Here is a 13560-nt window from a genome sequence, read left to right as displayed (position 1 = left end):
CATTCAGGCATTTCTTCAAATATAAGCAGTGTTTGAAGAATGAAAACCTGTTGGTTTTAATATTTGTACTTTACACAATTAACAACTAATTGCTACATCTTTTAACAGTAGTGTCTTAGTGTGGATAAATACTCTAAGGGGCTTGGTGGTTTTACTGTATGCATTTACATTTGTGTTGTTAGAAACAACCAGGAACTTTCCTAATAAAAAAATTTAGATAGACATGAAAATGTATTTTCATTGAATTTTTTCCATGGATTGTTTCTTTTCAACAAAAACCCACAAATTTTGGAATTTTCACTGGATATGTTTCAGTGATGGACTGGAAAGTCTTTGAGTTTTTGTTGAAAATTTGTGGGGGGGTTGATAGAAAGCCAGTGTTTTCCACTAAGGGTTTTGTTTAATTGGAAACGCCAGAACTTGAATGGAAGATGTTCACATGCATTTCCAAGCAACTCACTCAGCAAACCTACAGTCCGACAGTCACAATCATCATTACTTTGGCTTCTGCTTCATAAGGAAAACATATAAAGAATATAATGCAGTGGTTACCAGATGGAAATCAGAATGTTAACTGAGAGCGATATTTCTAACAGTCTTCTGGATGGTATTATCAAAATACTCTGCGTACTAGTAGTGTCTCTGTGTATAAGGTAGAAATTTCATGCTGCTTGTATTGCTGACTGGTATTTATCTTGCAAAACTGCTTCTCACTTGATATATGAGTTGTGCCTAAAGACTGTTAGATAAGCTAAACCTTTGACTTCATCCTGATACTTACGAAAGAAGTCTCAGTCTGAACGCATAGAAAGACTTGCACAGTATTTTATATTTTTTCAAGTCTACCTGTACTTCCAGCTCTGGTTCTACGGTAGTTTCCCATTTATGAGTAAACATAGGTGTCATTTTATTTTTATTTATTTATTATACATTTATATACTTTATTGTCTTATAGGTTTACAATGCTGGACCAAGCACTCTCCCTGGAGCTTTTCTTGACATCTCCTTTCCAAACCGCCTCTCTGCCACTGGAGCTGAAATATTTCACGTTCAGCAGATGATGGTGAGTACTTTGTGATTGTTCTGAGCCTAGAGAGGCAATGAGAACTATCAGTGACTGAAATAAAAAAGGTCCAGCAGAACTAGATGAATCAGTTGCTTTTTTAGACAATAAAAGGTTCTTTGTATCTGTGGCCAGATAACCATAAGTAGCTGAGCCCCTCCAGCTGTTGACTGCTTTCTCTCACCTAGGACAACCAGCTGCTTGTGTGTTCCTGGTTTCTTACAATGCAGCATAAAACTAGGTCAGGCTAATCCTGAAGGAAATGTGGAGAACACTTCCCTGAGTCACACCTCCAAAGAGGATTGAGTCTTAATCAGCCCTCCCTGATTAAACGGTGTATGTAGTATCAGCAGGATGTGTTACCAAGCTGACTCATGTTCCCTGTCTTTTCCTGTGGTTATTGTGGTTTAATACCAGCAAGCAACTAAGTACCATGCAGCTGCTTCCTCACACCCCCCACAGTGTCATGGGCAGGAGAATCAGAAAAAAATATAAAATCTCCCATGGGTTGAGATAGGAACAGTTTAATAATTGAAATAAAGTAAAATATAATAACAATAATTGTAATGAAAAGGGAAATAAGAAAAAAAAACAAAACAAGAGAAATAAAACTCAAGGAGGAAACTCCCAAAAAACCACCAAAAAAATGAACTAATGCACAATACTTTTGTTATTAAACAATTTTGTTTAAAAAAAAATTGCTTGCCACTCACTGACTGATGCCCAGCCAGTCCCTGAGCAGAGATTTCCACCCCCAAGTTTATATACTGACCATGATGTCATATAGTACAAAATATCCCTTTGGCCAGTTTTGGTCAGCTTTCCTGGCTCTCCCCCCTCCTGGCTTCTTGTGTTCCCCAGCCTCCTTGCTGGCAGGGCATGGAAAGCTGGAGAGTTCTTGACTTAGTATGAACAGTACTTAGCAATAACCTAAACCATCAGTGTGTTATCAACGTTATTTTCATACTAAATCCAAAACACAGCACTGTACCAGCTACTAGGAAGAAAATTAACTCTTTCCCAGCTGAAACCAGGACAGATGCTATCTGCAAAAACATTAGCTGTGTCTGAATACATTATCAAAATCTATTTTTTCTGTGGTCCATGTTATAATTTGCTCTTTTTGAGTGTTCTTTTAACAAATGTAAGTAACAGAGAAAGTTATGCTTTCGACAGTGTTTTTCAAAAGATGATTTTGTCAACTACAAAGAAAATCAAAATAAATTGTGGTGAAGGAGACACATTCTAGATTTCATTTCTAATATTTATTTATTTCAAAGCTTTTGTTAAAACAATAAAATATCATCATTTATACTGAGGTGGCCAAGAGAGGGAAACCTCACTACTGAGATGAATTTATTGCTGAAATTCAGAGTAATCTTTGTGAGATGGAACCAGCTCTTTGGACTTCTTGAGAAGAAGTATTATACTTTCGTTATTGTTAGCTACTTTTCTAGCCTTTTGGATTAATAATATTACCATCCTCCATGTGCAGGTGACTGTGTCACTGAATCTGTGTAAATATAGATCCAATAAGACTTTTCTAAGCAGGTTTCCAAGATTTGTGCTGTTGAAAGGTATGAGATGAAGATATATATATAGATATATATATATATATATATATACACAAAAATGGCTTACAGATGGGCACTAAAGACAGAATCACTGACAAACAGATTTTTGGGATACTGTATGAGACACCAGTATTGTATAGACTGAGTCAGTTCTCCAGCTAAACTGAATTAATTCTCCAGCCTATTTCTCATTTTCCATGGCATTGCATTTTCATGTTTTTTTTAGTCCAGCCTTATGTATGAAATATCACCTTCCCTTTGACACAGTGTCTGTCAAGGGATCGTGACTGGTTTCCTTGTCCCTTCCCTGGTCTCTGTGTGCTGTGGGACAGGGTGCGTGTTTGTGTTTGGGCAGCAGCAGAAAGGTGGGAGTCTCCTTAACGGATTTTGTCTGCCCAAATATCAGTGTCTCGTCTAGTCAGTTATCCTATATGTTCCTGTGTAGCTGAGAGAGGAATAGAAAACTCAGCCCATCTAACTTCAGCTGTGATAAACTCCTTCTAGGCATTGCTTGTTTCTCTGTGTTGGCTCTTCCAGAACTCTGGACAAATTGTCTTAGACAAGACACCTGTTCTACATGCTTGAATTATCTGGGGTATATGCTACCCACCTGAGTAGGCAAGGGCTAATTTCCAGACATAGTTTGTCATCATTTCTATAAAGACTAAGTTACGCTGGCAAGGATGGGATGGACTGTATGGTTTTGAATAGCTGTTAGAAAAACAAGGCAAAAACCTTAAATCTTGCGCTTAACTTGGTTTTGATTGCTGTTGTACCTCAGATGGCTTGCTTAAAGGAGGCCCAGCTGGGTGGTGTGGTCTTGGGCACTGTGATAATAAATATTTGCAGGGTTTGTATCCTTTTTTGCTAGGAACAGGTTGCATTTGCCCCCACGTTATTTCATGTCTGGCTTCTACTTTGCAGTTTGTCTTTGTAGAAATTTCAAACTGCTGTTGTGAGACCTATTCGCATGGCAGGCAGAGGAGTGCTAGTAGACAAGTATGGTTTTATGAGATGTCTACATGATACACTGGCATACCCTGGGTCATTTCAAGCACTGGTTTTGGGTATGTGGTCAGAAGGAGTCTAATACATGACTTTTTGAGCACCTTTGACATGTTAATAAATGTTATCCAAGCAAATCCTGTTTGGGATAGTGGTTATCCCTGCTTTACAGATAAATAATTGAAACACCAAATGGTTTGCCTGAGGTCACACAGGAAATTTCTGTCAGAGCCAGGCACTGAACCCATGTCTCCCTAGTCTTGCTGTTGTAACAGGAAAAGCATCCTACTCTCTTTCCTCCTGCTTCTCTCCCACTGAGTTTTTATTGACTGAAAAGGGAACTAAAATCATGGAGCTCTTCATCTTTTCACATACCAAATATACTTAAAGAAACAAACAAAACAAAACAAAACAAACAAAAAAAAAAAGCAAGCAGCAGATCGGAATGAACTTTGGAAAACAAGTTATAACAGCTGTTTTTCAAGAGCATTTTTGTAAGAATAGTCATTAAATATTTCAAGCTTTTGCTTAGTTTTAACTTCCCAGAATCTAAACTGCAGTAAAGCTGGTAGTATCCTTTCAGACAGTGCAGGTGTTTCTGTAATTGTACCTTTACACTGATAATCTAACCATTCTAGGTGTCAGTGTTGCTGGACCTTTCAGAATAACTGACATTAATACAGGGGATTAGGAATTGTCATTTATCTGTGACTGAAACTGTTGATACAGCAATTGGTATTTGATTACATCATGGGTTGGGGTTTTTTTAAAGTTAATAATTATTTTGCCACTTCTCTGATATACAGTACAGCTGTGAAATTTACGGGTGAAAATGCATAGTGAAACCAGTAGAGTTTGTGTCTTAAATACACATACATCACACAAGATAGTGCCAGGAACTAATTCCTTCATATTGTGTTGACTGATCTAGTCTTTCAGGCACAAAAAATAATAAAAGGAAGAGAGTCACATATGGCCCACTGGAATGGCCTTTATCGCTGGGAGGTGTTAATAGGAATTATTATCTTGCTGCTCTTAGAGGAAATGACAGTCCTCATGCTTCCTCTGTTCTTGTTGCTCTAAGCTTTTGGCTTTATTGCAGAAAATGCTTTAAGATTTTCTTCCCGGGAATTTCAAGTCAGAGATGTTTTTGGCATTTGGAGTTCTGCCTTAGAGATGTTCAGACACTCTTCAAAGGGTCTTGGGAGTTTCTGCAGCACTTCCCCCAACAAACACCTTATATATAAAGGAAACAAGTCACCAGTGAAAGCCAGAAATAGAAAACTAGAAAAAAAAATAATCAAGTTAACTTCCTCCCCATCAGAAATTTCAAACTAAAAGGAAATGCTAGAAGTTTTACAAGTCATTTTAACTAGGGAATTTCACTAGTGACATTTGATTTTACATAGTAGATACTGAAATTCTGCAGTAGTAAATGGTATTTTGGAAGCAGATAAGAACAAATTAGCACTCGTTTGTTTTTATGTATTTTTGTATTGCTTTCTTGCAGAGGTTTCAAGCCAGGTTAAAAACATAGTAAATGAAAGAGCTCAGCCTGTTGGTAAAAGTGTTATGATGGGAACAGTATAGGTGATGGCACAGAAGAGCTTCACCCAAACAGAGTGCAGTGGAGTTAGTGTTAAGAGAGAGATGTATATTCTCCACACTTCAAGCCATTGATTATCTGTTCTTCCACAAAGGGAAACAGTGCTCATTATGCTTGTGTGTGTTTTGGTTTTGAGCTGAAAGATTAGTAATTTCCTTTGGGTATCCAGCTAATTTGGAGGGCAAGGGAAGTGCTACTTGACTTGCCAGCCAAGGAGCTGCTTTCCAGGGCATCCAAAAAGATTGTCACAATGGGAGTTCCTACCAAATTAGCCAGGGTATTTCCTGAAGCTGTTGATAAATTAGCAATATGTCTGGGATTACTCTGATGCTGGATTTATGGAACTGGATCAGATTGTTGCCTGCCTATTTATTTAGTTTCCAGCAAAGGTAAACACGATTGTGATGAACGAGGGACGAACAGTTGGAAATAGGGTTTGTCTGTTTGAACTGGAAGCCAACTGCAGTGCAAGCAGATGATTGTCACCCCTCCTCTGGAGGGCCCAAACTCTGCAGGGATGCCAGGTTGTTTAGACTCCACTCAGACAGTTGTCCCCAGCATCAAAGACACACGGTGTTAACCCAGAGCAAGTACCATGTGCACTTGTGGGGTTTTGGAAGGAGCTATTGCTGCTTCTATTGCATGCATCATGCAGGCCAGCAAGTGCTGATTTATTATTTTTTTCAAGAGCCTGTTTAGGTGAATCAATACTGAGGATATAAAGAATTGTGTTGTTATTGCTGAGATGATAATCTTGTTGTAAAGTGAGATGCATGTGTTGCAAGACAGTCTCTTCAAAGAGTTTCCAGTCTAGGCAATGAAATAAAAGGGAATTCAGAGAAAGGAGGGAGAAGGAAAGAAACAGTGTCCTCAATTTTCTGATGAGAAACTCCCTCCGTGCATGTAGCTTTTGATATCTTAAGTGTAGTAATTAGTGTTTTAGTAATTACTACTAATAGAATATTTTAAAATTACTATGTTTTCTTACTCTAGTAATTAATGGGGAGAGAGAGAGAGAGGCATCGAAACAACTCTGGAGAAGCACTTGCCAGTCTCCACTGACAATACAAAAGCCTTCTAGTCTCCCTGAGTTTCCCTAGGTGTCTAAGCTTAGCCTTTAAGAATTGTCTCCACAGACTGAAAAATGGGTTAAACCTGAGTCTTGTGAAGCCTGCTGCCGTTAAGGATGAGCGTGCCACTTAGCTCAAGCCCCTATTTTCTGGTCCAGCGTTCCCATCACTTTTTGGTTAGGGAGCAAAATAACAAGTGCTTTTGTTGGAAGGACAAACAGAAGTCCTCCAGTTGTTCTACTTGGCATTTTCACTCCATACTTCTGTCTGAGAAGGTGAGACCTGGATTGTGCCTTTATGAAAGCTGGGTATCAGTTAGATTTAAAAAATAATAATAAAGAACAGCTGAACTGGAAATGAATTAACAGCATGGAGGAGTAGAAAATAATTCCTTTTCGAAGTTGCCTTTTAACTTAATGGCTGCCTGAGCATGGGACTGTAGAGAAGTTTGTCATGTTCAATAAGGAAAGCTGTTGAAATGAACATTATTCTTTCCCTGTGAATGTTGAAGCAGAAAAAGTAAAATGGAGTCAGTCCCAGAGCCACAAGTCTTTCCTGGCTGATGACAGGTTACATTTTTAAGGCCAGTTTTGTGTAGCGCTCATGTCATTTTTCTTTCTGGCATTTGCACAGTAATGTGTGCAAGGAGCAGGAAGACATTAAGGGGAAGAGTTAAAGCTTGCTGTCTTGTTCTGTGAAAGGTCTCAGGCTGCTTGAGGTTTTTCTTCACTTGTATAACGAAAAAGAAATCTTTGCAATTTGAAAACCTCAAGTGGAATTTCTGCTTATTATCTGTAGGTTATTATCTTGCAGCATAAGAATAAGATGCTTCAGCTACTGCACTGCCGATGTTTAAAACCATAAGCAAAGGAGGGCTGTCAAAGCTCTTTAAAGTGCTGGTAGTGCACGAGTGCTCCTTGAAGCATATGTTCAGATTTTCAGGCTCACTGTTGCACACTCCATGTACAGAAGCAAACCTGTATATCATTATGTAGAAACCCCCTTGTTTGTTGGCAGCCAGTTTAAAATTGTTTAGTTTCTGTCTTTTGAAGTTTCAGGTCTTGGCTGTAAAAACATATATACGCAGTCCCAGCATGTGAAGGTATAAATATTTGCTGCTAGTACTTCATGTAGCATTTTTTTTTCCAGCAGCAATGTAAGCTGCTGCTGGTTGCCACTGTTGATACGAGGATTGTATAGGAACATTTTGGATTTACAGCAAGATTTATTTTAGCCCTTTGTATTAGTCATCCCCCCTGTAGTCTCTTCATTTCAGTGTTTGTTATACACATGCTGACATACACATATTTTGGCACCATATTTAAAGGCATAGCTAGATTGCAGGAGGAAATTATTAATTCCAGGGAATGTATTATACAGAAACTTGCTGACCTTCCTGCCTCTTTCACTTTGATTACTTCTTTAAATGGCTATTCCAAAACATTTTGCTTAGGCAGTTGGAGGTGTCTCCCCCACCTCCTGTTTAGAGCACCTCTGCGATAGCAACTAAATCTGGTTTTGCCTGGGAGTCCTGTCACTTGAACTGGTGCATCTGCCTGCTTCTGGGATGGCTGTGAGGGGAGGCAGAAGCATACCCCTTGGTCCAGCATGGCATGACATGGGAAGCAGGACCCCGGAGCAGCTCAGAAAGAGCTCTCATAAACATCTTCCTAATGTCAGCATGATAAACTGAAGCTCTTTCAGTGAAGAGGAACTTAGCTCTCGTTTAGTTTTCATTGTTATACAGGAAAGGGTGCCTGACCATAAAATTAAGTTCTTTCCTGAGCTGGGACCTTAAAATAAATATAAAGTGGAGAAAAAAAAAATCATGGCATTTTTGCTTTACAGGAGCCATCTGAATCACTATACAAAAGCTGTGCCTTGTTCAGAGTTCACTGCAGTTAGAGCATTTCAAAATAATCTTTTCATGCGTTGCTGGATAGTCCCTTGAGGATACAGCAAAATGGCTTAACATGGCAGAAAGTTTTCTGTGACTTCCTAGTTTGGATTTTTAGCTGAAAACTGGGTTTGAATACATTTTTTATTTGTTTTCACCAAATCTTCTAGCAAGGAGAGTGCTGTAGTATTTGCATAAGCTGTGATTTATTTTTTTTTTAAATCCTAGAGTATGTTTGTGGAAAATATATTTTGAATGTAGAAAAAAAAATTATATTTCAAGAAAGGCTAGTACTAAGAAAATCAAGGCCATCAAAACATGGAAAAAATGCACTGTGATCTAAGTATTAAATCAGACCATGGCAACATTTGCTGTGTTCACTGGTCACAATTAGCTTCTAAACTCAAGAAGTGAACTCTGTCAGATTACTTAGTTATTGAAATTTTCCAGCACTCTCGCTCCCTATGACCTTCTCTCATGACCTGTCGATATGATGTGCCAGTCTGATAAATGGTTTGGATCAACTAAAAGTGTTGCTACTTTGTGAACTGCCTATAGGTCCTATTTTCTTGGCTGTGTGCAATTTCAAATTTGAAAAAGGTGGCTGATCTGCCTTTTTATAAAAGTTAGTTTCAGATAAAGAAAGAAGTCTTATGAAGTGAGTTGAGTATATACAGTAGCTCTTATCAAATTAATGAGGGAAGCAGGTAGATACCACGGTAATCAGGAGTTTTACTGAGGTATGGAAAAAAATATATGGTAGACTTTTTGTAGCTTCCCAGCCAGAGAAGGAAGCCTCTCCTGGTGAAGGAACTACTGAATGAGGAAAGAAGAGAGCCTACAAACTATTATTATTATTTTATATATATATATATAAAATTTTGAAGGAATGTAAGAATTGCATCCTTTCACCATTTTCCCATTGGTGAAGGTGTTCCTGCCAAAAAACAATGAAGGAGGAAATTCAAGAAAGAGCTGATCGATTAATTCTTTTAGCTTACATGATGATGTAAGGTTATTCCGATTCATAAACTAGCCTTTCTCTTCTGTAATAAAATACAAGATTTGTGGTTTAAATGTAAATTTGGAAACCAAGAAAGGAAGGGTATTTGTGTGTAGAAACTCTAGTTCCCATTTGATGGGAGAAGGATTTTACGCGCTGTTCGTGTATCACAGTGGAAATCAGCATCTTTTGTCATATTTCTTTCCATACTTTGAAAGTACAGCATTCCAGTCTTTTGCAGGGTACCAGGTAGTATCAAAAGTCTCAGTAAATCAGAACTTTGAGGATGTCCTGGAAACAAAGGACATCTACCTAACTTAAAATACAACACTACCACACCACCCCCCAAGAGGGTTGTTTTAATGAAGATGACTCATTTAATCTTCAAGTGTCTACAATAGATCAGCAAAATTGTCCTCTTGAAGGTCCTACCTTCTCTCCACTGCCTCTAAAGAGAGCTTAGATCTTCAAGCTGAGTTTAGGTACCTTTTTGATACAGGCAAGTATCTGCTTTAGCAAAATATCCCACCTGAACTGTTTGAGCCCTACAGGAAATGTATTTATCTGCAATCTTCAGAACTTTTCATCCTAACTTCAATGCAACCCATGAGGAAGGTCAAACAATTAAGTAAAGAAAAACTATGGGCTTATTTGTGGTTTATGCACCATAGGAAAGGCTGTAGAAAGGGATGTGCTGGAGACAGGTGGAACCTAGCTGAAGGAGCATGGAACCCCAAGTGCTCTCAGGGGCTTTTTAAATAGAGGCATACCTTAAGATCTATTTGCTCCCTCATACATTGGTTAGGTATTTCAACAACTCATCATAGTGGCAATGTAGCTGTCAATCTCTTGGATTTCAGCTGTTAAAGGCTTATGTATAAGGAGCACGTGACTGTTACAGGTAAACTGGTTTCCATGTAAGATGGTGTTCATTCATTCGGAGGTCTGAACCTTCTGTGGACCTTGCAGTTAAATCAGATGAGTGGTCAGTCTTTCTTCTCACTGTGTACATATGGCAGTGCCCTCTGCCTAAAAAAGAAGCCGCTGTCTTGTAAGGCAGGAACTTTAAATCAGACATCTTAGGTTTTTTTGCTAAACTGGGTAGGCAGCACTAGTTCTTGAGAGTGGTACTTCTGGGGATTGCTGCTAAGTATGTGCAAAGTGGTTGCAGGGCCAAGACCAGGCAAATGCTGCAGGATTATGCTAATCAAACACACTTAACAGGTTATTTAATTGAGCTGTAGGGTTAAGTGCACCAGAAAAACATCTACAGGCGTTACAATCAGGTTAGCACAGATTTATGCCAAACATACATCTGGTATTCTTTTCGCTGGAAGAGCAAAAGCCAGAGCTACAGTGGAGTACTCTATGCTGATTTAATGCTTTAGCATCTCTACTTTGCTGTTTAAATCTTGCCTCTCCTCATGCTGTTTAAGTTTACCTATTGGATGTGTAGAGTACTAGTTTTCCTTAGTGGCATTGCTATTTTTAGTCAAAGTCTTTCAAGAGTTGTGTAAAACGGGTTAATTTAAAAGTTTCTTTTCTGTTGTTTCAGTGGCTTTTAAATTTATTGCCAGAATCAACAAAACTGCTCTGATTCAAACATGTTTCATTATCTGTGAATATTAAACGTTTTTGGCATATGGAGCAAGTACTCAGATAACATATTTACATAACTTATTTGTCTACTGTTGAAAGTCTGACCTTGTCTGGAATTTCTTGTCAGTACCTTTTCTTTTTTTTTTTTCTCAGCGTGACATGTTAGGTTAACCATGCCTACCAATTCATCTCTGTTCGCCTACTAAAGGGTGAATCAGTATCTTTATTCAGGGCACACATATACATTTTTTCCTTAATATTAGGATGAATGTGCTGTGGTTAGTAACAAAGAAACAAAAGTGCATCTGTTATTTATTATCCAGTTTGCAAACTTGAACCACTGATTAGGCATTTGTACATAAAGAAAACAGTAAAAAAAAAAAAAGAAAAAAGAAAAAAACCAACACAAAATAAAACAAAAAAAAAAAAAACTAGTAAGAAAAAAGAAATATGTAAAAACTATCTGGCAGCAATTTTGAGAAGACTATGGCCAAACTGTTGTTTGGAGCCAGCATACCCCAGGGCTGATGAGAAAGGCATCCATTTCAGAGCTGAACAATGTTAGCAATTTTCTGAAATGACTGACCTGTGTTCAGACCTTGAGCATGTTTCCTGCAGCTAAAATTACTATTTCAAATATTTTGTGTCTCATGACACTTCCCCTGAGCTTGCCCCCACACTTTGTCCATGATCGGACATGGGTTTGGTTCCATACTTACAGCTGGTTTCCACCTTCACCTTGCTTTGTGTCAGCTTAATTCTGCTGGCTTCCAGTCTCTCACTATATAATAGCTAGTGATGATTTAGTTCAAGAGGGGAATCAGGCTTACTGGAAGACCCTGGAGACACTTAAGTTTTAACACCATGATGAATTCTTTTGCATTAATGGGAGCTATTGTTGTCTATAAGGAGTAAGCTGAAGATACACATTTACTTGCCTGTTTATCTTGTAAAATGCTTATCATTAAGTATGGGATTAGCCTTTGGTTTCTTATATGCAGCATGCAGCAGGGAGATTGTACCTAAGGCTTAACTGGAAGCAACAGATAGTTTCCTTTTATTTTTCAGTTTCATTCCTCCAAGAGATTCCTATCACATGCACATACTTAACCCTATGCCAACTGCTAATTTCTTCTTCCCTGTGCTTGGTCCTCAGCTGACCTTCCCAGCTCCCTGTCTGGAAATTCTATTAAACTTCCCTCTCAGGCTGACATCTTTTGGAGGATACAGGGCTCCGAAAAAATGGAGGGGCTCACCTTTGATGCCTGTTGAATGAGTTGAGGTTAAGTCTAGAAGAGGCCGCTGTCTTTCAGTCTACCTGTGAAGTTTATCCTACAGGCAGTGTGTCCTGAACCCTTAAAATGTTTGCTAACAAATGCCAACATGCCTTTCTTAAAGGCCCCAAAGGCTTGCTAGCAATTGCCATGTTCTGACAGTAGCTACGGATGAGCAGAAATGAGTACCCTAAAGGTGGGTGACAGAGCTGCTAGTAGAAGGGGGATATGCTGAGGCAGTGAGGTGTATTATTCCTGCTACAAACTCCAACCCCCCTAAACCCATGGCTCACCTGAATTAGAAATGTTCAAAGTGTTTCATTGACAACCCTGGGAAGTCAGAGAGGATGAACCCTGTGGTCGTAGTAAATGCAGCATGCTATTCCCATACAGCCCAATTAAACATACTGCAGCTTTTTTTAGGATGTAATGTTTATGGAGCGTACATGATACGTTTTACATGCAAGTGTTTCATTCAGAAATGTCCTCCTGCCACTTTTTCTAAAGGGTGGTGTAATCGGTATGATTAAAAATTGTTGCTATTTTATGGGTTTGCCCCTGCTCTGTAAGACTTTTCAAATATTCAGAGTCCACTAAAGTTGTCCTGTGGGAATTTCTTCCTTGTTGCAGACACAGCATTTTTAAAGTATGAAGTAACGCACTTGCTTTCTCCAGTGGTTACGTCTTGTCTCTGAGAAGCTTAGTGGTTTGTGCTGACAACAAAAAGTTGGCACAGTAACCCATTATATAGGCTGTCCTGTTTAAACATTGTCTCTCAAGTGTGTTTATGGGCCCTTTAAGGGAACAACAACTGCCAGTAAATTAACAAAGCTAGAGACTAACTTGTCTCTGAACGTGTGGCCATTTATGGGGAGAGTAGGCAGCATAAGGGATATTCCCCTTTTCTGTATGATGATGGATTTAGTAGTGTTATTAGCCTTTGCAAGAGTTATGGTGCCCTTTAGAAGCCTGTTATGCAAGGTGCCATTTACAGTCTGTGTAGTACAAGTGTTCTGGCTTATATGCAATGTGCGTAAACACAGAGAGATATCTATGCACACATTGAACACAATATAAAAATACATATATACACACACACACACTCTCTCATGAGTGAGTAGTGATTTTTCAGTCCCTTAGATGTTGGATGTCCAGCTAAACCTCTCTAAAAGGTGGTGATTTTTGAAGCGTCACGTGTCCACCTTCTGAAGGCAGGCCTGTTGGGTGTCTCAGTGAGGAACGCAGCCATCACATCTCTGTATTGGAAATTGTAGATGGCTATTTTGGCATCCAGTGACGTTCAAGAGTGCAGGTGAGATCTGAATGCAGGCTGTGCTGGCTTGAATAACTCTGATATTCCACAGTGGGAATATTAGCGTGATTTTTTTATTATTATTATTTACCTTTCTTAGCCTTGGGGCTGAGCAGTTTGATAAAAGTTCCTGTGAACTTCAGATTAAAAACTAGGA

The 13560-nt window shown here is 38.8% G+C and overlaps 1 protein-coding gene across 1 annotated transcript in view; it reads left to right on the top strand.

Annotated features, from left to right (window-relative positions):
• The window catches only part of ITGA9 (integrin subunit alpha 9), a 230376-nt gene that overhangs the window by 180268 nt on the left and 36548 nt on the right, over window positions 1-13560 (top strand). The window contains exon 23 of the mRNA XM_056335484.1: window positions 956-1063. Within this exon, the coding sequence (XP_056191459.1) occupies window positions 956-1063 (108 nt within the window). The remainder of the gene's footprint in view (window positions 1-955; window positions 1064-13560) is intronic.

This window comes from Falco biarmicus, chromosome 4 (genome assembly GCF_023638135.1).
Source record: "Falco biarmicus isolate bFalBia1 chromosome 4, bFalBia1.pri, whole genome shotgun sequence".
NCBI lineage: Eukaryota > Metazoa > Chordata > Aves > Falconiformes > Falconidae > Falco > Falco biarmicus.
The sequence above is the reverse complement of the archived record's forward strand: the minus strand, read 5'-3'. Positions and strand labels throughout refer to the sequence as shown.